This window comes from Lytechinus pictus, chromosome 3 (assembly GCF_037042905.1).
Source record: "Lytechinus pictus isolate F3 Inbred chromosome 3, Lp3.0, whole genome shotgun sequence".
In the NCBI taxonomy this organism is placed as follows: Eukaryota; Metazoa; Echinodermata; class Echinoidea; order Temnopleuroida; family Toxopneustidae; genus Lytechinus; species Lytechinus pictus.
The window spans coordinates 57487978-57513003 of NC_087247.1; the positions used below are offsets into that span (position 1 = coordinate 57487978).

Consider the following 25026-nt stretch of genomic DNA (forward strand, 5'->3'; position numbering starts at 1 on the left):
TTTAAAATCTTAAACAACCATGCTTAAATTATTGATAATTAACTATTTGAATTTAAACTTTGTTGTTCAAGATAGTAAACATGGTAAACAGCGTTGTTTGAGTTATTTTTAACAGTGTGGATCCGCCAGTGTGTGAAATGTGTTTTATAGAATAAATATCTGAAAATTTGGCTGTTCACAGCAAATTGAGATTTAGAGTTTGATTTAACTTTTTAATGCAAAGCTTTAATCGAAATCCCCGTCCAAAATATGGTAAAGATGCAGGGGCGGATCCATCCTCCGCCAATCGGGGGGGGGGGGGCGGAATTTTTTTTTCAGTCATATTTTCCCCGATCGGCCGCTCGGGGATGATTTTTGCCGGGATTTTTGGTTTCTTTGAAGGGGTAGTCCTATCCTAATAATCACTTCTTAGCTTTATTCTTATGAACAAACATAATATATAATAACATTGGGAATAATATATAATAACATTTTTGGAAATTTTATGTATTTTTTCCTAAAATGTTTGATAATTCTGGGCAATGTTTCCTGATAAAGATGTGTATGCAAATGAATAATTACTACGAACATGAAGCGCGAGCAGAAATGAACTGATGGAAAAGGTACTGTTAAAGACTGTTTGCAGTTAGCCATGAAGACGTTACGTATTTTAAAAATCAAATAATGCGAGCGCGAAGCGCGAGCTGAAATTTTTTGACATTTTTACCTAAGGAATGGAAATTCTAAGCACTTGTTATTTAAACAGAATAGGTATATAACTAAACAATTGATGCGAGCGCAAAGCGCGAGCTGAAAATTTCGAGATTTAGACCTACTTAACGAGGCACTCTATTTAAGTTTTGTAAATCATGAAAAGGATGAGTAAGTGGGGATCTTCCTTACATAAATAATGCGAGCGCAGGGCGCGAGCAGAAAATTGTTATATACGTTTTGAACTGATCAAAAAGGTACATGTTAAGGACTGCTTGCACTTAGCCATGAAGACATTACATACTTCAACAATCAAATAGTGCGAGATCTAAGCGCGAGCTGAAAATTTGTGACATTTCTACATAAAGAATTTAAAATTTTAATCAATTTTTGTAATCGTGAACAGGATAGGTATATAACTAAACAATTGATGCGAGAGGGGAAAAATCGAGATTTAGACCTCACAAGTGGAATGCCTTTGGCGGTCTCACCTGCATCATGCGATTCAATATACATGTAGCAGCAGTGCTGACTTTGAAAACTACTATAAAATAATTATTCACAAAAAACACCATTCACATAATGATACAATACTATGTTCATTGATATTTGACCTTGATCATGTGACCTAAAACTTGTCAGTGATACTTGATTACCCCAATATCCACATTTTATGCTTGAGCGCCTAGGCAGCTTAGCTAAAGCCGGGGTAATAATAATAGCAGGGCCTGCTGGTAGAACAGTTTTTGAAACTGAAGTGGCTACCCTGGGTAAATATATCTATATTATTATTATTATTATTATTATTATTTTATACACTATATCTATAGACTTTGAAAATTATGACAGCAATATAATAAGTACCTCTAAAATGACCAAAGTTCAATGACCTTAAATTACCTTTGACTTTGGTCATGTGACCTGAAACTCGCATGAGATGTTCAGTGATACTTGATGACTCTTATGTCCAAGTTTTATGAACTAGACCAATAAACTTTCAAAGTTATGACGGTAATTCAACAAATACCCCCAACTTGGCCAAAGTTCATTGACCCTAAATTACCTTTGACCTTTAGTCATGTGACCTGAAACAGGTGGCAAAAATCAAGGAATTTAGCATTGAATTTAGCATCTTTTTGTTCACGCCCTCTTTAAGAAATAGGAAAAAAAATACAAAAAGCGAGCGCGGAGCGCGAGCGGAAAATCTCGAGCTATTGGAGGTAAAAGATTATTTAAATATAACCTGAATATAAATAGTTGCTACGTTTAATTGTTGTTTAATTGTAAATTTCGGATTTCCCGAAATTTCCTGGAATTTTTTAATTTCGGGAAGAGTGGAAACATGCATATGAAAATGATGACTATCTTCCTATATTTCTCTTTGCTAGTGCTAAGATCCAACAAAAGGGACAGTTTAATGATTAAAGTAATATCTTATTTATAAATGCCTAATGAGGGCGCGAAATCTGGACATTTAAAGCACTTTTGCAATTATAAATAGGATGCATCAAGTTAATATATTTAAACCATTAATGTGAGCGCAAATCGCGAATTGTTTTGGATAAACTGTCATGAAAAGGGGGTTTTAAGTAGTTTGTTGTATAATCAATATTGAGACATACATAACTCGCCAATCAAAAAGCGAGCGTGCAGCGCTAGCTGGTACGTTTTAACAATCAGACCTGAAAAGGGATATTTTGAAAGCTTTATGGAATACACGAAAATAATAGGTACCTGATTAATCAAAATTTGCGAGCGCACAGCACGAGCAGAAAATGTTAATATTTAGACCATAAAACTAACATTTTACAGAGCACTTTTTAAAAACAATTCGTAAATCACACAAAATAATGAAAGTTCGATTTCCGAGGTGAAATTTGTTTTGTATATTGACTTCCAAACTTGATATTTAAACTCCATATTGAACAAGATATGAAACTCACCTAACAGGCAATGCGAGCGCGAAGCGCGAGCGAAAATTTTAGTGACATGAAAGATTCTTTTTATTTTCCAAGTCTTCCCCTTATCTTATTTTATTCACTCGTCTTCCTCCTCTTCTTTTTTCTCTTCTCTTTTCCATCCCTTCCCCTTTTTTCCTTTCTTTCCTTTTTTCATTTTTTTTGCTCCGCCAATAGGGGGGGGGGGGCGGGCCCTCGCCCCCTGGATCCGCCTATGAAGATGCAATAATATGAATCATCTAAAATTCATATCTTAAAAATTGGAGTGGCCATTATATATATTTTTTCAAGTTTTGATTCTTTATGAAAATTTTCAGGTTGAAGTTTTGAGTTTCTAACAAACTCTCTCAGTTCTTCTCCTAAAATTTTGTTACTGTCTGTAGACAGACAAATGTTATCCTAGAATTTTTCAGCATATCCCAAATGTGTTTTTTTTTTAGAAATGCGCATACTTTTAAAGGAAGCATTTGCATTTGAGTGCAGAAAATTATCAAAAAGGATACATTTTATTTCAGACTCTTCACGACAAATGCACAATGTGGCATGTATTATCTAGTGATGAATCAGAATTGTGCCATGCACTTATTATTTTTTTATGGGGGAGGATTTGAGTCGGCTTTCAGATCAGTTTAATTAGTCACAATTCACAACCAATCTTGGTTATTTTTCAAATTGTTAAAGCTTATTAAAGCTATGATGATAGCTATGATTAAAGATAAGGGTAAGTAATGTAAATTATATCGAATATCTAAAAAAAGAAGTATGGCAGTCATTGAATGTGTTTTCAGTCGTGGCCCTATCTCTGCAATATACCTTTGAGCATGCATGCACTTTACAGATTTAGTAATTGAATATTAGAAAGCTTATGGCATCGACTATACCCTGAAATATTCAACTCATTCCATACTTGAGAAGGGGGTTTATAAACAAGACATTATATACGTTGATATTTTATTTTCACTCTGCCGAGTGAACAAGATGCTGATGTATATGCGCTGATGATTTATTTTCATCGGGCACCCGGTCGAATTGAGTAAAAGATGTAAATTCGTGAAATATGAACAAATATTTTATTATATCTTTTACACTATAACCTTTAAAAGCCACATGCATTCAATAACGAGTGACATGCAAGGTGGGGGTGTACCAAATCAAGGATAGGGCGTGTTGCTAAATCTTGCATGTTAGTAATAGTATATAATTATGTGTAATGTCATTTCTTTATCAAATAAAGTTAAAGAACCCCTACAAAGGTAAAACCAGTTAAGTGTGATGAATAGGTAACTGAATAGGTGGAATTATATGGCAATGACATAGGCTAATAATTTTATTCGTGACAATATGATATTGCAAATAATGCAAGTGGGTTTTCTGATGGGCAAATGATTTAGTATGTCTTCACACTCACAAACCACCCTCACACACACACACACACACACACATATATATGTATATATATATATATATATAATCATACATTTATCAATATTGGATTAAATTCAACGCAAAAGCAGTGTGCGTGTTTTCAGTAACAGGATTCGAATATTCAACCAAAAGGTGTTTAAAAGTCATTTTGGTCCTGTTTTTTTTTCTTCTGATATCACCATTGATAAGCATGCTTCTGTGCGTTTTCTATTGTATGAAATGATATCAGGGAAGTGTGTCATAACGTTGTTCGTTCAGTTAGACATGACTTTACGATCAATTGAAAAATGACAAGCCAAATGACTTTCACGGCCATTGCGTTGGCTTTAGATGCTTATCAACATTCTAGCGATTAACAATTACATGTATAATTTCTGACACAATTAATGAAATCATTTGCCTTTAAATGTCAGGAGATTTGGGATCTTATAGTCTAGCATTTCATAATCAAATCGTTCCTAAAGTCGATCATGTGTATTTTTTTCGATAATACTTATGTAAACGGTTTGTTGTATCTTACCCTGTCAATCCAAATCGGAGAATCTGAATCAAATAAGGGTATGTCGAAGTAAAACGATCCATCAAAAATGAAGTCTCTGCCGAGTGAATTGTATATCCCGCCTGACCTTTCTACACTGCAATCGCTATCAAAAGCCGAATATACCGTTTGATTGCAGTCATCTGTTGAATAAGAAAATAATTCACATCAAAATCATCAGTAATTAAGAGTTATGCTTCCTTTGCCCCCCCCCCCCCCCTGCGTTCCAGTCAGTCCCTGAAATCCAACCATGAAGTAAAATTTTACGAAAGGAATTCAAATTCTGTTCATGTATTTTGTTAGCATGAATAAAGGGCTCATGCAGAGCCCTATAGATGAAAGAGATAAAGCTCAGCTCAGTCATGATTGTTTGAAATAGTTTTACTTCTCGAAACAAACAAGATTCGTCGAATTTGTATACATTTTTAAAACAATTTTTCATTTCAAATTTTCCGTTAGATACTTTGGCTAAATACGCCTTTCGAACAAGGACTCACACCCTCCCCTGTACCCCCCCCAGAAGTGTATACAGTAAGTGTCTTCATTTTCAAGGGGGTCAGATGAGGCTTTTTGCAGCTTATCTTTGTTTTAGCGTGACCCATTAGCTTTCGCTTCGGCTATTTCTAATTATTATTGGTTTAGATGACTATACGCCTGTCAAATTAAGCATTTAAAGGTAGCTTTACATTAACTATACCATTAACATGACATCAAACCATCAACAACAACCTCGTGTAATTATCTCCACCGGGTTTTAAATGACAAGGTCGGAGAAGGTAGAGCATAAGTTTCTACTTTTACCAAAAACACCATCTAATTTTTTTCACAAATAAATTAACACAGTGATTCTCATTACACTGCCATTGGTTTTCGTAAAGCGTGAAAAAATTACAAAACTAAATAATCATTTAACAAGGCAAAATCGATTTTGTGTCTCGCCCACTTATGAAAATAACCAGAAATATCGTGATTTGCGAAGGCACGCAACAGAATTGTATCGAAACTTCATTGTGAAATGACTGGGATGATACCACTTGTCATAAGAGCCTTGCACGTTAACTTTAATGTTGACCTGAAAATGACCTTTGACCTTACCATGTGACCTCTGACTGCAGCATAACATGCAGGTCCCCCAAGTCCATCTACCATCCAAGTTTGGTTGAAAAGTGACTTACGGTTCCGGAGTTAGGTGTCATAAGAGAGTCTTGCATGTAAACTTTAACGTTGACCTAAAAATGACCTTTGACCTTATCATGTGACCTCTGACTGCAGTTTAACATGCAGGTCTCCCAAGTTCACCTACCATCCGAGTTTGGTTGAAAAGCGACTTACGGTTGCAGAGTTAGGTGTCTTAAGAGAGTCTTGCATGTAAACTTTAACGTTGACTTAAAAATGACCTTTGGCTTATCATGTGACCTCCGACTGCAGCATAACATGCAGGTCCCCCAAGTCCATCTACCATCCAAGTTTGGTTGAAAAGCGACATACGGTTGCAGAGTTAGGTGTCATAAGAGAGTCTTGCATGTAAACTTTAACGTTGACTTAAAATGACATTTGGCTTACCATGTGACCTCCGACTGCAGCATAACATGCAGGTCCCCCAAGTCCATCTACCATCCAAGTTTGGTTGAAAAGTGACTTACGGTTGCGGAGTTGGGTGTCATAAGAGAGTCTTGCATGTAAAACTTTAACATTGACCTAAACATGACCTTTGACCTTACCATGTGACCTCCGACTGCAGCATAACATGCAGGTCCCCCAAGTCCATCTACCATCCAAGTTTGGTTGAAAAGTGACTTACGGTTCCGGAGTTAGGTGTCATATAAGAGACTCTTGCATGTAAACTTTAACATTGACCTAAAATGACCTTTGACCTTATCATGTGACCTTCAACTGCAGCATAACATGCAGGTCCCCAAGTTCACCTACCATCCAAGTTTGGTTGAAAAGCGACTTCCGGTTGCAGAGTTAGGTGTCATAAGAAAGTCTTGCTTGTAAACTTTAACGTTGACCTGAAAATGACCTGTGACCTCCGACTGCAGCCTAACATGCAGGTTCCCCAAGTCCATCTACCATCCAAGTTTGGTCGAAAAGCGACTTACGGTTGTGGAGTTATGTGTCATTAGGTTTGTGACGGACGGACGACTGACGACATTTGGATCCCTAAGTCTCGCCTTTACCTCTGGTGGGCGAGACAAAAATGAATGCCTTTATATAGTGGCGCGGAAAATATATTATGGTCATACAAATCACTGCAAAAATAATGTGAAGACTAGGCGATTACCACTGAAAATTTTTCATCAGGTCATTGATGAAAAACAGTTTTATGCTGATCTTTTGTACCTGAATAAATATGTTCTAATAAATAATCGGAACTGACAAGATTGTCGTAAATTACGTGAAGGCGCGTTTTCCGGCTAACAAATCATATAATCATGATAAATTTTGTCTCTTGTATCTATTCTATACTTTACCTAAATTTGTGCATTCCATTTCATCAAAACCAGTGCCACAATCGTCGTAAGAATCACATACCGCTTGAGGTGAGTAACATGCTCTGCTTATAGGACAACGAAGGGTATCGTTGATACATGGGGCTAGAAAGAGATTATAAACAACATCACAATGAAATAGAATATTAAAAACTGATCCAATCTTTGTAAAAAGTTCATGTTATAAAGATGTCACTTTACATTTTTATTGAAATAAACAAATAAATCAAACTGTAAATCATAATTACATCTATATAAAACAGAAAGAACGTGTAAGAATTCAGGATTCACCAGATAACAATTTCGCGGGAAATGGTAGTTTTATTTATTATTGTAAACATAACAATTACACTCCTTATTGTATTACAAAAATATACCATTATTTTTATATCTTATAAAAGGCTTTGAAAATTCATAGTTCCAATAAGCAGATAAGTCTGCATTTCTGATATTTCTTTAATTTCGTTTTCGAGAATTTACTTTTGTTTGTTTTGTCTTTAGTTCTGTTCTAGCATGGACCTTTTACGGTTCTAGACATATTGGGTCGACAACCGCGTAGCCACGATTTAATTTTGGAGAGGGCGGTAAGTGCGCGCAAAGCGGGCGAACACTTACAGAACGCGGGAAGCGCGCTCCCTAGTGGGAAGGTGTATAGGGAGGGGGGGGGGGGGGTTTCCGGTGTCGCATTAAATTCAAATCAAAAGAAGACGTCTCTTGCGTCTCTAGTACCCTTATCAGCTCGAATTCAATTTACTTGCTATGATTAAATAAACATTGTTTTCGAAAGAAATTATTTTCACCCCAAAATGGAAAAAAATAAGGAATTTGAAATAATACCTCTTCCCACGCGAAGCAGAGAAGCTAAAACGTTTTATAAAAAAGTTGAGAACAGAAAAGCGCATTCATTTAGTAGTATAAAATGCCAACTTTGGTACTATGCCTGCCTTGGCCAGATCAGATTTGATAGTAATTTTTATTGCACATTACTTAGAGAGTAGAAGACGTGCAGGGAGGAGATATTCCTTCCCGTGAACAGTGCTGAAGCTTTGAAATTTCGAAAATGCTCTGAAACCTGAAATTTGCTCTTATTCATTTTGATTTTTCTTATATTATAAAAAACTCGATTGCGAATAAAAAAAGAGCTAAAATGGGAAAGGGATGATACAAGGAGAGGAATTTTTCCTTTCCTATGCACGCAAAGCACAAAAACCTCTGTGATGTATTTTGAAAAAGGAGACAAAATGTGTGTAATTTCGCTCATAAAAAATGATAAGCGATTCATTTTGTTTGATTAAGAAACTTGAGTGATATTCAAAATTTCAAAATAATGACGCAAAACATACCATAGGAAACTAGAGATGCTCGGCGGGTCGCGCAGCCGAGCACATGCATCCCCCGAACCCACCGGGTCATCCGTCATTGCGATATACAATGCGTCCCACAAAAAACGAAACCGAGATTTAGCGATGATTTATCATAGCTTAATCACAAATACAATAGACAAATGACCTACCTTTGTACAGCTTAGAATCTCCTCTTTCATCTGAAATTACTTAGATTATTTCTTATTCACGCATGAGTGAGCAAAAACAATTTGAAGAGGGGATACCAAAAAGTCATTTGGCGGGCTGTATCTGGGTTTCAAAAAGAAAACCACATTTTCGAAAAGTTCAATATCTGCTCTTTAATTTGATACCTCAATTACAGAAAAAGTTCTGGTTCATTTGAAATAAGGCTTGAATTTCAATAATTTCATAAAATGAAGAGGTTTTACAGGCTCGCGTTCAAACTCACTCGACACTCCGTTTTGTTGACGATCAGCCATGCATTAAGTCTTTTGTTAACCGTGCGATAGCTTCTGTGGGAAACCGGTGAAAACACGTTTATTTAATGAAATTATGGAAATACAAGCATTGTTTCGAGGGAACATAACTTTTTTATTTCTTGACCATTTCTTGTGATTAAGGTATCAAATAAAAGAGCAGATATTGAACTTGTTAGGCATGTGATTTTCTTTCTGAAATTCAGATACCCCCGCCAAATGACTTTTTGGTATCCTTTCTTCAAATTGTTTTTGCTCACTCATGCGTGAATGAGGAATAATCTAAGTAATATCAGATGAAAGAGGAGATTCTAAGCTTTACATTGATAGGTCATTTGTCTATTGTATTTATGATTAAGTTATGATAAATCATCGCTAAATCTCGGTTTCGTTTTTTTGTGGGACGCACTGTATAGAGCTCACACAGAAATTTGACGAATAAATGCAATTATCATGGCGACAATTACCTTAGCATGCAGGTCCCCCAAGCCCATCTACCATCCAAGTGTGGTTGAAAAGTGACTTACGGTTGCGGAGAAAGAGAGTCTTGCATGTAAACTTCAACGTTGACCTGAAAATGACCTTTGACCTTACCATGTGACCTCTGACTGCAGCATAACATGCAGGTCCCCCAAGTCAATCTAACATCCAAGTTTGGTTGAAAAGTGACTTACGGTTGCGGAGTTAGGTGTCATAAGAGAGTCTTGCATGTAAACTTTAACGTTGACCTGAAAATGACCTTTGACCTTAACATGTGACCTCCGACTGCAGCATAACATGACGGTCCCCCAAATCCATCTACCATCCAAGTTTGGTTGAAAAGTGACTTACGGTTGCAGAGTTAGCTGTCATAAGAGAGTCTTGCATGTAAACTTTAACGTTGACCTGAAAATGACCTCTGACCTTACCATGTGACCTCCGACTGCAACATAACATGCAGGTCCTCCAAGTCCATCTACCATCTAAGTTTGGTTGAAAAGTGACTTACGGTTGCGGAGTTAGGTGTCATACGAGAGTCCTGCATGTAAACGTTAACGTTGACCTGAAAATGACCTTTGGCCTTGCCATGTGACCTCCAACTGCAGCATAACATGCAGTTCCCCCAAGTCTATCTACCATCCAAGTTTGGTTGAAAAGTGACATAGGGTTGCGGAGTTAGGTCTCATATGATAGTCTTGCATGTAAACTGTAACGTTGACCTGAAAATAACCTTTGACCTTACCATGTGACCTCTGACTGCAGCATTACATGCAGGTCCCCCAAGTCCATCTACCATCCAAGTTTGGTTGATAAGTGACTTACGGTTGTGGAGTTATATTGTGTCATAAGGTTTGTGACGGACGGACGGACGACGTTTGGATCCCTCAGTCTCGACAAAAACTCTTGTTACCATGGCAACAATGTCTCCGCCTACACCAAAATCAATAGGCGGCTTTGCTTTACCATAATGGACCTTCATGCCACATTAAAAGATGATCAGAGAAGAAATGCAGCTGGTAGAGCGCTCACAAGGACATCTCTGCTATTTCCACAAAAACTCTTGTTGCCATGGCAACGATGTCTCCGCCCACACCAAAATCGATAGGCGGCTACGCTATACCATACTCGACCTTCATGCCAAATTTGAAGATGATCGGAGAAGAAATGCAGCTGATAGAGCGGTCACAAGGAAATCTCTGCGGAGGCGGACGCGGCGCGACGAGGCCAAATCCATAGTATCCTCCAAACTCTGTTCGGGGATACAATTAATGTGCAGAGATATGGAATAAAGTTTCATCTTGTGTACTTTTGCGTATAGCACGGCACGAATTTTATACCTGCCCTTAAAGCAGACACTTGCCAAAAAGTGCTTGCTGAAAAGAAAAAATAGCATAATATGCGAACTCAGGAAGTGGCGGTAGTGTTTACCCACAGATCAGAAGAGCGGAAATCTTGTGTCAATGCAATAAAAAAAATATTTTTTATACTTAGCATTAATGTATTCTTTATAATATCTGGCAAGAAATACACGAGTCCCATAGCCGGGGAGGGGGGGGGGGGGGGGATAAAGCGCAGAGCGCGGACGCCAAATTTTGTATATAGAGAGAGAGAAGAACGTCTCGTTTAGGTTTTTATTCTTTTGACCAAAAAAAGGAAAAACAATACAGCTTTGTCCATTTTCTCCCTCTTCTACTTTTTTTCTTTTTGGAGACGCGCCTGTGGGTCAAAATGAAATACTTAATAGGTCACATGTTTCGACGAAAAAGTGCAAACGATCGAGGTCGGTACTATTTAATAGTTGAATGCAAATATTGTTTAAGAATGGTTGGAACGCGTGATTCCAAGCAAAAAAAAAACCGTGAAAACAAAATTTCACAATGAATCATATTTACTTAATATATAGAAGAAAACTATTTAGCGGAGTGTATTGAGTGTGACCATGATAGGCGTGCACAGTTCTCACCGCAAGGCAACTAATTCAAATTTAACTAAAAACTTGTATTCAAATAACTTCCAAGTGCCAAGGATCTCTGACCCTTTTCGATGAAAGTATAGTATGTTCGGAAGATAGCAGATATCACGCAATCACTGTACTCTTAAACAAACTAAATATACATGTATATCAATGTTTTCTTGACATAAATGACTGAGTTCTAGTCAAATTTGAAAAAAAAATCTATATGACTAAAATAGCAGCAAAACGGTTCTTTAAAAATACATGAAATCACCAGTAAATGTAATACTCCGGTACTACATTAATTTTGCAGTGTTGGTTCAACACTCGCTGTTTTATATAATGTTTTATAATTAACACAATAATATTTGGTATTATGTTCATAATATAGGGTGTGATTTTAATTACTAAAGGCGTAATTGGTGTCAGTTTTAACACAGGTTTATTTCATCTAGTCATTTTAACTGTAGTTTATTTTAGAATTAATTTGATTTATTCAAGAATTTATCTCGTGGAATTATTTTGCTTCTGAAAGAATTAATGAATCCGAATTAATCATCAAACGACATGATGCGAAAACAGGCGTTCCTTGAAAGTTAATAAAGACATTTCTGCATGTCAAGGTAATTATTGATAACTTTTTAAAAGTCAATGTACTTTCTATCAGTAATAATAGGCCCCAATATAAATGGCAACGAAGTCAAAGTGGACAACGTCGATTATACTTATATTTATGAAGTGGTCGAGAGATGAATATAGGCCCTACATGATATAGTTTCTAGTATATGATTCATCAACATGAAACTGATATTTCAACAATATTCACAATCTCTAAACATTATATTTCATATTGTCTTGGGCTAAGTTAGTAGACTTGCTGTACCCAACTTGCTCTTCTCCGCAATATACGTCATAAAAACAGGGCGGATCCAATGCACATTATTATAGCGGGTTTATGATATTATTTGGTGCCATTCACAAAGTCCTAGCAACCCTAGACAACAAAAGAGTGAGGATGACTACCAGTAAATTTACACCATTTGTCACATGTATTTCATAATGCTCTGGCTGTCCTTTGGAAGTGATAATATTACAGCTGACGTCAGTCGGATCAGATATCACGGTTCATTGTTAATTTCAGTATATAAAACTAAAATGTTTACCTTGAAACATACACATTTACTATTGTGTTAAATATAATGAAATATCAACAGATTGAGTTTGAATTAAGAAAATGCATCCGTGTTCGGAGGAAATGTATTCAATTCTGCTAACACGACAAGTCATATCTTGGTGAGTGTGGTGGACTAGAATAATGCACTGTAATAGCTGTATAATAACAATCACGCAAAAGCTTTTTATCTGTTGATAACATGTGTCCCTGTCCGAACGCTTCCGCTTTGCAGGGGCGGATCCAGCCTTCGCCAATAAGGGGGGGGGGGGCGGATTTTTTTCCAGCCACATTTTCCCCAATCGGCCGCACGAAGTTGATTTTTGTTTGTTTCTTTGAAGGGGCAGTCCTTATTGTCACTATAGTAAGCTTCATTCATTATAAATCAACATAAATATACAATAATCACATAAGCCTAATTGAAATAGTGCGAGCGTGAAGCGCGAGCTATTTTTTTACTTCATGTATTTTGTCCTAAAATTTAAACATTCTGGGCAATGTTTGTGATCTTAAAACGAGATGTGCATCCAATTAAATAATTACTGCGAGCACGAAGCGCGAGCAGAAATTTTTAATATACGCTTTGATCTGACCAAAAAGGATCTGTTAACGGCTGCTTGCAGTTAGCCGAGCTGAAAATTTTGACATTTCTACATAAAGATGGAAATTCTAAGCACTTTTAGTAAACATGAATGGGATAAGTCTATAACTAAACAATTGATGCGAGCGCGAAGCGCGAGTGGAAAAATTTGTGACTTACACCTAAAAATGGGACACTCTATTCATGTTTTGTAAATCATGAAAATTATGAGTAATTGGAAATCTTCCTATATTAATATTGCCAGCGCAAAACACGAGCAGAATTGTTTTTATATTGTGATCTGAAAGTGGATCATGATTTAAATAGAGAACAAGCTGCGTAATTGAATAAACATGCGCGGGGTGTTTCCTATTTCGACCTAGAATCTGGGCATTCTACATACCTTTTTTATCATGAAAATAAATAAAGCGACAACGAAGTGCAAGCTTAAAATATTTGATATGGATTACAGTTAAAAAAGAGCTGATATGTTTCATTATTATTACTTTGAGTTTTGACATAGGAAAGGGACATTCTAAGAAATTTATGTCATCATATGAAAATGATGGCTATCTTCCTATTTCTCTTCCTAATTGCGAGATGAAACTTGTCGATATTCCATTCTGAAAAGAGGGACAATTTGATTTTTAGATTAATATCTTATTTATTAATCTAATAAGCCTAATGAGAGCCCGAAATCTGTTAATATTAGGCCTGAAAACTGGACATTTAAAACACTTTTGTAATAATGAATAAGATGCATGAGGAAATATGTTAATATGATTTAATATGTTGAAAATTGAAATAAACGAAATTAAACTTATTTTCAACAATCAATGCGAGCGCAAATCGCGAGCCGAAATTTTTGATAAACTGTCATGAAATTGGGATTTTAAGTCGTTTCTTATGAATTAATTATTGAGATAATTCACCAATCAAAATGCGAGCGTGCAGCGCTAGCTGACACGTTTTGACAATTTGAACTTTATTGAACACAGGAAAATAATAGGTACCTGACAAATCAAATTTTGACTTTAATGTTATATATTTTAAGTTCAATATTGCCCCCGGATCTGCCTATGCGCTTTGTACGTTATTTCCGGGGCTATAATAAATGCAGGTCATGTCCGAAATTTGTTAGGCGCTTTCTCAAACTTGTTCAATACAAGGCCTATGTAGGGAATAATATATTATAGTAATAATCACAAACTGATTGATACATGAATAATGAACTAACGCACTGTGCTCAGTTTGAACGATAAATCATATGTATTCACATTTGTCAGTTTGTCATCCCACCAGAAATTGTATTTTTGGGAATCATTTTGTCTTTTTGTAAACGTATTTGTAATTTTGAATCCCAATTAGTCCCACGGGCTTACTTAAAGATGCCCCCTTTTCCAAAATCGATTACTTTTTCTGAGTTTGTATTGTTAAAGATACCTTTCATTCGACTTTGCAACAAACGAAGAAAGTGCTACAAATCGTATTGCAATAATAACAATCCCGTGTCGGAGAAACTAATTAAATTGACTTCCAAAAATTCTACAATCATTAGTCATCTTCTCACCATGGGATGTCTCATCTGAAGATGAATATTTGTGCTCTTTTTATAAAGTGTTTTTTTCATATATATAGTGTGATTCTTTGTAATTTCATCCGTGAAAACAAACTACCAACATGTAGACAAACAAATCAGCACTGAAACCTCGATCATATACATGAACATACATTCTACAAATATATACGATTGTCATGATCATACAGACCTATATGCCGCTATAATCACGCCAAAATCAACATCCGTGTGTAAAGTGTGGTATACCACTTAACCAATTGTTATTTTGTGGTATTACACTCTACCAAGAAAGAGGTGGACTACTTCCGATTGCAAGAAATAATAATACTGACGCCGAAAAAATTAGATTTTTTTTTTCAATTTTTCAATTTTGCCATTTTAAGGCTTTGATAAGCTAGTTTCCGTCAAAAAGAAGGCCAATTTGAAATTGGATGACCTTTTTGCCCGATAAAAGTATAACTTGTTCTGTCAATATCCCGATTTTAACCAGATGTCCATTGTCCACTCTGTTTAATTCAACAATATGTTAGAATCTAGAACCGTAATGAAAATAAAAAAGTTCGTCTAATATTTCAAATGCTATATAGCTGCCCTTATTTTTGTTTATGGTAGCTTATTATGTACAAGGAACCCATTTAACTTTTTTTTGCTGATATTGTTACAACTGTAAATGTGAATGAAATTTTGTTTAGAATTTGAATGATGCATCATTTCTAAATATGAATTAAACATGTAAAAGGATTATCTCTTCACTTTCTGCATTTCCTTTGCATTTGCATCTGTTTCAACTTTCGCTCATTATACGCTCGCTGCAAGCTTTTAGCCCCCCTCCCCATACATATATACTTACCCAACCTTGGGAAAAAGTTTTTGGGACACCCTTCAGTCTAGCAACTACTGAAAATTTGGTCGCTCGCATGGTCAGCCAAACTAGTTTGTATCACAACAAAACCATTACATCAGCAATCGGAAGTGATAGATGGTAGTATTATGAACCCTTTTCATGCACATATACATACCCAGGACCAAAATCCAGTTGAAACCAATTAGAGCAAAACCAATTGAAACCAGTTGGCCAACTGGTTTCAATAGGGAAATTGGAACAACTGGAACCAATTGAAACCAGTTGCCAACTGGTTCCAGTTAAAACCAATTGGGCAACTGGAACCAGTTGGCAATTGGTTTCAATTGGTTCCAGTTGAAAACAATTAAGCAACCAGTTGGCAACTGGTTTCAATTGGTTCCAGTTGTTCCAATTTCCCTATTAAAACCAGTTGAATCCAATTGGATGTAACTGGTTTCAATTGGTTCCAGTTGAAACCAATTGGAGGCAACTGGTTTCAACTGGAACCAGTTGAATCTAATTGGTTTCCAACTGGATCCAATTGGAACTTCCAGTTGGAATGACTTAATTAGTTACAAATTGATTAGATTTTGCACTAACTATTGCTCATGCCAACAAAGAAGCAGTGCTATATGTCTATAATACCAATGTAAAGGGCATTGATAAATAGACTTTCATAATGTATATATATATTACATGAAAGATCTTCAAATATATGTATTTGTATTTGATGTAATTTGGTAACAGTTAGTGGTGTACTAATTATCTTATAATCTGTTTTAATTATAATCTATGACATTTATGAACATGCTTTTCACTGCTAAGCATTCTAAACACTTATCTGAAACAAGTATGGTACTTGAAATAGAAAATAATTAAATAGATACATTTTAAATGATGATGAATCACATAAAACATTAATCTGTGCACATTGGCAGATAATATGCAAATTAACTGGTTTCAATTGGAACCAGTTGGGTAACTGGAAAATTTCCAATTGGAAACCAATTGGAAGTCATTTCCAGTTACCCAACTGGATCCAGTTAGGATTTCCAGTTACCCAACTGGTTCCAGTTAGGATTTCCAGTTACCCAACTGGTTCCAGTTAGAAATCATTTCCAGTTGGAAGTCATTTCCAGTTACCCAACTGGTTCCAGTTAGGATTTCCAGTTACCCAACTGGTTCCAGTTAGAAATAATTTCCAGTTGGAAGTCATTTCCAGTTACCCAACTGGTTCCAGTTAGGATTTCCAGTTACCCAACTGGTTCCAGTTAGAAATCATTTCCAGTTGGAAGTCATTTCCAGTTACCCAACTGGTTCCAGTTAGGATTTCCAGTTACCCAACTGGTTCCAGTTAGAAATCATTTCCAGTTGGAAGTCATTTCCAGTTACCCAACTGGTTCCAGTTAGGATTTCCAGTTACCCAACTGGTTCCAGTTAGAAATCATTTCCAGTTGGAAGTCATTTCCAGTTACCCAAAGTCTGGTTCCAGTTATTCCAGTTGCCCAACGGGTTCCAGTTAGGATTTCCAGTTGCCCAACTGGTTTCAATTGGTTTCAACTGGAAATTGTTATATTCCAGTTAAAACCAATTGAAACCAGTTGAAACCAATTGAAACCAGTTGGAAATCCAACTGGTTTCAATTGGATTTTGGTCCTGGGTAGCCTTGACGTGGGGGGGGGGGGGCACACACAATTTTAGTAACAGCATCCCCCACTGCTCGGATCGGATTTACGCCACTATAATATTTACTCCAAATAACTATGATGTAATTACACATTTAAACAAAACAAAACAAAACGCAAAACAACCTGTTTAAAACTTTAAACATTAGTTGTTAAAGTTAAGGGCTTAAACAACGTGATACAAACAGCATTATTATAGTGTAAGTTAGAATATCTTTCTGTCAGAAAGTGCAGTAACAAAGCAAATATTGTATCAAGTGAACAAAATATATTCTGGTTCCCAAAATAATAAACTGAAATATGGTTGCTTTCCAGAGGTGCAAATGTTCTCATAACATTTAGTAGGCCAATTAGATGCAAATTTCACTCGTTCTATTCCCTTACTCGCAAATCAATACATGAACCGACTAGGACTGAACATGCATAGAATCACAATTTCATTTTTTTTGTACACGATTAATGAAAATCATGGGCCTGAGGCCTCATCACTCCGTCCCACAGCCCCTTAAATAATCAGACCTTTCTGCCTTGCATTCCTTTCTACATGATCCAAAGAATATATATTTTCATCTTGGATACAGCAACGTTGCATGTATGCATTATGATGTCGGACAGTGGTATGGGAGTGGTTCTCCCCCCCCCCCCCCCAGGAGCCCATTTTGTAAGTGTCTTTTCCACTTTTAAAGACACCCCTGCATGATTTTCCTATGAGTAGGGGAGAGCTGTGATTTGATATAAGCTTTGTTAACGATGTAATGACAACCTATCCGTATGGGTAATATAGCCCGGGGCTATATAGGTCATTTGCTCGGAATAAAAAAACAACTTATGGCGACATATCCGTTTCGAGGCCATATGAGTAAACAAAGAAATATTTCAGATTTCTTGAATTTCTCTATAGACACTCGTGAATGCAGATATAGTAAGTTATGTCGTAAGAAAGGTGTGATATTTGCTCACTGAAATATGCAATTTATACATCAACATAAGTTGTTCATTTTGCTTAAAACAAGACGAAGGAATATGAATGCCCGTGGGGCAACTTCGCCCCCGTTGCGACGGGGCAGGTTCGCCCTAGGCCTATATAGCCCTACAAAAATGTCCTTTATACATGGCATAATGATTTAGCACCAATTTACTGACTGTGACATAATAATATGTCGGTAAATTGGTGCTCAATCATGAAACTTTTTATAGATTATCAAAAATAATATATAGTAGTAGTTGTTTCTGTACTAACATAAAACAATAATTTTTGTCTTTGAACCCGTCATTCGTTTCATTTTCACTGTTTTTCCTCATGGGCTAACTCGCCCGCCTAACGGGCGAACTTGCCTCGGGATGTGGCAAATTCGCCCTTTAAAACCGTGTGATATTAGGTAGGTATTAGCTAGGCCAGGCCTTTATTTAAGCCCGACATTCCTGCCAAAAAAAGACAGCTCTTGGAGCGAACTCGCCCCACTCTCCCCTATATATCCATTAAAATGTACAAGTTGCTACACTGGGTAAATAAAAGTTATCATCATTTCCATTGGTGATTATTACCATTCATAACTCTATTTTCGTTTGTCTAATTGAGTTCAAGTTAGCATAGATTACAATTCATAATGCAAACAACCTCGAAAATGACAACTAGCCAAGTCAATACTAGTGTCAGGGACTTCACTATTCGAGGGGTGTGTCGATCAAATCACGAGATACACCACGAGCATGAGAAACTGGCTTCAATATTGGCATGGTTGATGCGATTTATTGTGAACCGATTGCATACCCTTCGTACAAACTTTTGTTCATTTACCTCGCCATGCTTGGCCTATTGATTAAAACGATCCTTGAACCTCACTTCAATAAATGGGTGACCAGTCATGTAATAAATACGTATAAAGTCTCGCCCTATTATAGCGTACAAAAATATCTCATATCACCCCCCCCCCCCAATCTGGTACCACAATTGATGAGACGACTGTTAACTGGAAACTTTGGTAAAGAAAGTTTTAAATCTTATAGAACCGTATTTACTATTTTTACGATGAAAACAAATATGCATGTGTGCATGCGTATACACTCTTAAAAATGTTGGGCAACAAACTGTCCACACAATTGTTTTTTTTTAAAATCCAATTCTGGGTATGCTTTGGGTGAAAACTACACAGTATTGGGTGAAAACTACCCAAAGTGAGATAATTTTTAACCAATTGTTGTGTGGGCAGTATGTTGACCAACATTTTAAGGCATGTGTATAGGCATGTCAACGAAATATCACATTTTAACTTCATGTAGTATAGTTTCTATGCTTATTGCTAAAAACCTATTAGTTGAACCGGATGAATCTCGCAAAACCTGTTTTCGGTTGATTTCCTTAATTGAAATATCATATACATAATATACCTTGTCTAGTTTAGGGCAACGTGCTGTTATGGGAAAGTAAAACGGTGCAATTTTACCATAGCATACGATATGCACAATGCATGAGAAATCATATTCCTCCATTGAGCAGATGTGACTGCTTTCTGAAATCACATTGCACTCAGAGTCCCGTTATGGGAGGGGGGGGGGTTGACCTTGACGAAGTTTGTTTAAATTAAAGCAGACGAAATAAATAAAATTAATTGAATGTTTAATTAAAGACCAAGTCCACCCTAGAAAAATGTTGATTTGAATGAAAACAAAACCACAAGCATAGCGCTGAAAATTTCATCCAAATTGGATGTGAAATAAGAAAGTTATGACATTTAAAGGTTTCGCTTATTTTTCACAAATAGTAAATGCACCACTCAGGGACATGCAAATGAGATATTTGATGATGTCCCTCACTCACTATTTCTTCTTTTTTTATTGTTTGAATTATGGAATACTTCAATTTTTACAAAATTTACAATAAAAACCAACTTGATTGAACCATAAAATGTTAAAACAATGGTAATTTTACATATTCAGGGAGGAATAAAACTCCTTTCGCATGACAATGAGGAGAAAATTGGAATACACTGTATTTCAAGTACAAAAGAAATAGTGAGTGGATGATGTCATCAGTTGCCTCATTTGTATACCGACCAGGATAACTGTTTTGTGAAGTCAAGGAGCTTCCAACAGCTCCTTGGTGAAATTAAGTGGAATTTCAAAAATTAATAACTTTCTTATTTTACATCCGATTTTGATGAAATTTTCAGTGTTATGCTTAATGAATCTTTTATTTAATGATTCAAATCAACTTTCTGTTGATGTGGACTTGTCCTTTAATGTTAATCCATCAAAAAATAAGGATTGATGATAATGATAATGATTATAATAATGATCGATGAAGGTGATGATACTGATGACGACGACGATGATGATGATGGTGATCTTGATGATGATGCTGATGATGATATGATTAATGAATTGTATTCATATTACATGATTAATATATATTACGGGGGCGGACCTCTCGCATATTAAAGTGATTGGTTAACATTGTTTGACTTTAAAAATATCTGAGCTAGAAGGTCACACTTGTCACCTGTGTCTGTGATATGTTACAAAAATGAAGCCCAGAAAATATTGCGTTCAAAAATAATTATTTAGTGCTTCAAAAATTGAAATATAAAGTGACCGAAAACACCATCTTAATTTCATCCCATACACTTATGTGTACTATTTAGGCGTCTATAAGACGCCTATTTACAAAATCGGGGTTTGCCTTGTAGTTTTAGCTTTTCATTCTCAATAATGGTTGTTTTCAGGGTTTATTAGTTCTAATACATGCACTTGTACACATGTTTCATCTTGGTTTGAGAATTTTTTTAATCGGCTGCTCACAAAGTTAAACAATACCTTTAAGTCACAAACATTACAAATTCGTAATTATTCTTTGATGTTTTTGTATCAAACCTTCACCGATATTTTCTGTAATATTTCTGCTTGAATAATAATAATGATACAAATTATATATCACTGCAATATTCGTCCATGTGCACTGCTTTCATTGCTTTAATGCTTTTTAAAGAAGAAAACAGAAACAAAATGTAAGGGAGAAAATTGCCGGCAACCATGCCACTAACTCATTCAAAGTACTTTATCCACAATTTTCAAGGTAAATTTAAACTTAGGTGTGGAAGATGGAGTGGTATTCCAAAGTGAAGTGGTATAGCTAGGACAATGAAGGAGAGCCTTCTGAGCTGATCTAAGATTGCGAGATGGTACGTAGGCCTATACTTAACCAAACATTCGATAAGATATTTTAGAGCCTTTAACATGGAGACACTGATATTATATGGGCGATTCAAAGCTAAAGTGGAAAATTTTCCAAAATTTTACATTGGCTCTATTTCAAAATATGGATCCAAATTTCAGACTAAAAAACTACAAGCTAAAACTACAAGCCTACAACATTTTCGTGTTTATTGTTTTAAAGACTTGTTCATAAATTCACAGTATAAACTTGGCAGCAAGCTGACATTACCAAGTAATAGAAAAAAAAATTATAAAGTGTAATGCGACTGACCGTGGAATCACCCACATACTGGACTGCATGTGAGCTACTGTATGACAGGTGTAATGTGGGAATGCACGCTACGGATCGGGCATCCTTTAAGTAAATTATTATACTAGATGACATGTATTACGAGAGCCTAAAAAAGTTGCCAGTAGTCTTTGCATCTAAGAATTGCCGAACCCTACCAAGTTTACAAAGAGCGAAAGATTTAAGAAAAATCGAGCAGTACAAAAATATTTCGTTGGAACAAACTTATCATCAATGCAACCTTACTTCAAGAAATGAAAATGAGGTCCAATGGTCCCTCAGAGCTGTCAACCATTTTGAAGCAAAGGTTGAAAAAATGCCTCCGCTTTGAATCGAATCCGAGTCCCTGAACACCAGTGCCTTAACCACTAGACCACGGAGGCGGGCCAGTATAAGGCTAGACCGGGTTCAGTTAACCGGCAGGCAATTTTCAAACTTTTTATTGATTCTTTGTCTTTTGGTGCAGATGAGTTAATGCGTAGCCGCGTGTCGAAGTGGGATCCCAGCTCATAAAAGCCTGAATACATGCATTCAATTCATCAGAAAAGCGACAATACATTGACTATAGATAAATGCAAACAAATTTTGACAACTCTCTTGTTAGTGATAAATAGTGAAAGAAATGAAAATAAGAGAATAATAATATATAATATGATAATATATATATAATATATATACCTGTATATATATATATATATATATTATCCTGCCACAAAAGCCCGGCACAAAAGACGCATAGAGTTGAGCATTAGAAGCAATACGGGTTAATAAAAAATGTAAACTTATTCAAAAAAGACAAAATACTTTACAAACCGACGGAAATAGGGAATAGACAGGAAACACACACGCAATTACTTACGAGCATTGTCCCCTTGACCAGCGCTAAGTTTGGGGCCAAAGCTCAGGAATGCGAGCCCGAGTACCAAAGCCCCGAATCCAACAGTCTTGGGGAACATTATTTGAAATCCCTGTGAAGTGTTTAAGTTCCTCTCCTTTTGCTAAAGTTCGGAATAGTACCAAGTTATTTTTTCAACTTCACACCACCAGGTCTCCACAAGCAATACGGACTAGAAGTACTTTGTCAAACGTGATGGGAGTGTTATAAATGAGGCTTATCGAGGTTAGGGTATAAATTTGAGAGATGGCAGGCCATTTCAATGCACTCGTACTTGTGCTGGTTCCCATTGATATAAAATCATGAAAACCCACTGAACTGTACCATGCCTCGACGCTCTGTTCCTGGAACGCCGTGTGCGGCGCTCTTCACATCTTAAGCTTTTTCGGAACATTTCATATACTTTCGTTACCAGAATCGCTCGTTTTTTATGTTGGCATTTTTCATTTTTTGGGGAAATACATGGATACAACACTTAATGGTTTAACTTACAAATCACTGACTTGAAATTAAAAAAGTTGATACTGATTACAAAGAAAATACGTTTTTTTATTATATGTCACATGATTGATGACGTTTTTTTTTTTTTACCCCTGTACGATGATACGTTCGGGGGAGCCACTTCCTTTCAAAGATGCACAACATGATTGTCCAAGAAAACTCGTAAAGCCAGTTTAAGTTTCATCGTCGGGCGATATCTGTGCGTACAAAAGAATGGGTATCAATAGCAACTAATTTTTTATTCTTTATTTTCACTGAATACTCAGGTGTTGTTGTTTTTAGTAGGTTTTCTCATAGTGTAAACAACGTCCCCCGGGTACAGAGGTTTTGTTGCTCTCGGGTACTTTCCGATTTGAGAATTATCTTGTTCGTTTTGATCATCGCCCGTACACGTTTTTTATTTGGAAATATTCGGAAAAGAAAACGCAGCGATATTTAGTGCATCACATACGGTATGTGCACACGTACACTGCATATCGCATATGTGGGTCATCATTGACATTGTTCGCCGCATTATTCAGGGTGATGGGTAAGTGAAAAGTATGATCGTGTGACCTTACTTCGCGCGTGACCATATTTCGTGGACGGTCGTATATCTCAGAAAGTACTTAAAGGTCAAGTCCACCCCAATGAAATATTGATTTGAATAAATAGAAACAAATCAAACTAGCATAACACTGAAAATTTCATCAAAATCGGATGTAAAATAAGAAAGTTATGGCATTTTAAAGTTTCGCTTATTTTTCACAAAACAATGATATGCACAATTCCGTGACATGCAAATGATTCAGTCGATGAAGTCCATCACTCACTATTTCTTTTGTTTTTTATTGTTTGAATTATACAATATTTCATTTTTTAGAGATTTGACCATAGGGACCGAATTGACTGAATCATATAGTATTAAACAATGCTAATTCCACATGTTCAGGGAGGAATTGATCACCGTTTCACTTGACAATGAGGAGAAAATTAGAATATTTCATATAATGAAATACAAAAGAAATAGTGAGTGGATGGCGTCATCAGTGTCCTCATTTGCATACCGACCAGGATGTGCATATAATTGTTTTGAGAAATTAAGCGAAACTTTAAAATGTCATAACTTTCTTATTTTACATCCGATTTTGATGAAATTTTCAGTGTTATGCTTGTTGGATTTTTCTCTTTTTATTCAAATCAATTTTTTGTTGGGATGGACTTGTCCTTTAATATCGTTAAAATCTGATATCACTACCAGAAAAAGCGGTCAAAAATTATCCAGTAGTGAAAGTTTCTAGTTGATAAGATTGGAATTTGTTTAAGCTATGGCTAGGCGATTGGGCAGGCGCGCGCACCTGCCTCGGCCGATCTTCGCCCATGCTGCGCCCACCACTAACTTAGCACTTAGCCAGCAGGCAGGGTAGGACTTCGGACACATCCACACATAAACATCTCCAACTAAAGTGAGTACACTAACTACCCCAACTTTCACTTCCAATCTAAAAAAAAACACAAGGTGAGAGGATGTATTCCTTGTACGGGCAATGCATCCTCTCACCACCCACATTTTTTTATCAACAACTGTCCTTTTTCCAGCCAAACGTTTAATGATTAACATGGGCAGTGAAACCTGATCTTATCCTCAGCATCCTAACATAGCTTCAAACCACTACCTCTCTCTAAAAAAACGCCCATTATCAACCACAATACAATCCATGAAATAAGCACAATTTGAACATAAAACAAAACCAAAAAGCCTGTGTATCCATTGACATCTTTTATGATTGATAAGATATCCACGCATAAAGGATTTGGACATGTTCAAAACCATCACCCCCACCCCATGTGCACCACAAATTCTACACCCTACACAGTGGCGTATCGTGGGTCACGGCATTGGGGGGCACCAGCAAAAATTTTGAGTCGCTC

At 36.3% G+C, this 25026-nt stretch overlaps 1 protein-coding gene across 1 annotated transcript in view; it reads right to left on the bottom strand.

Annotated features, from left to right (window-relative positions):
* Positions 1–22910, bottom strand: part of LOC129256928 (uncharacterized) — a 62380-nt gene extending 39470 nt beyond the window's left edge. Inside the window, exons 1-3 of the mRNA XM_054895146.2 lie at positions 22579–22910; positions 7086–7208; positions 4594–4754 (exon numbers count right to left, since the gene is read on the bottom strand). Of these exons, the coding sequence (XP_054751121.2) occupies positions 4594–4754; positions 7086–7208; positions 22579–22675 (381 nt within the window). The 5' untranslated portion in view covers positions 22676–22910. The remainder of the gene's footprint in view (positions 1–4593; positions 4755–7085; positions 7209–22578) is intronic.
* Between the last annotated feature and the right edge of the window lie 2116 nt (positions 22911–25026).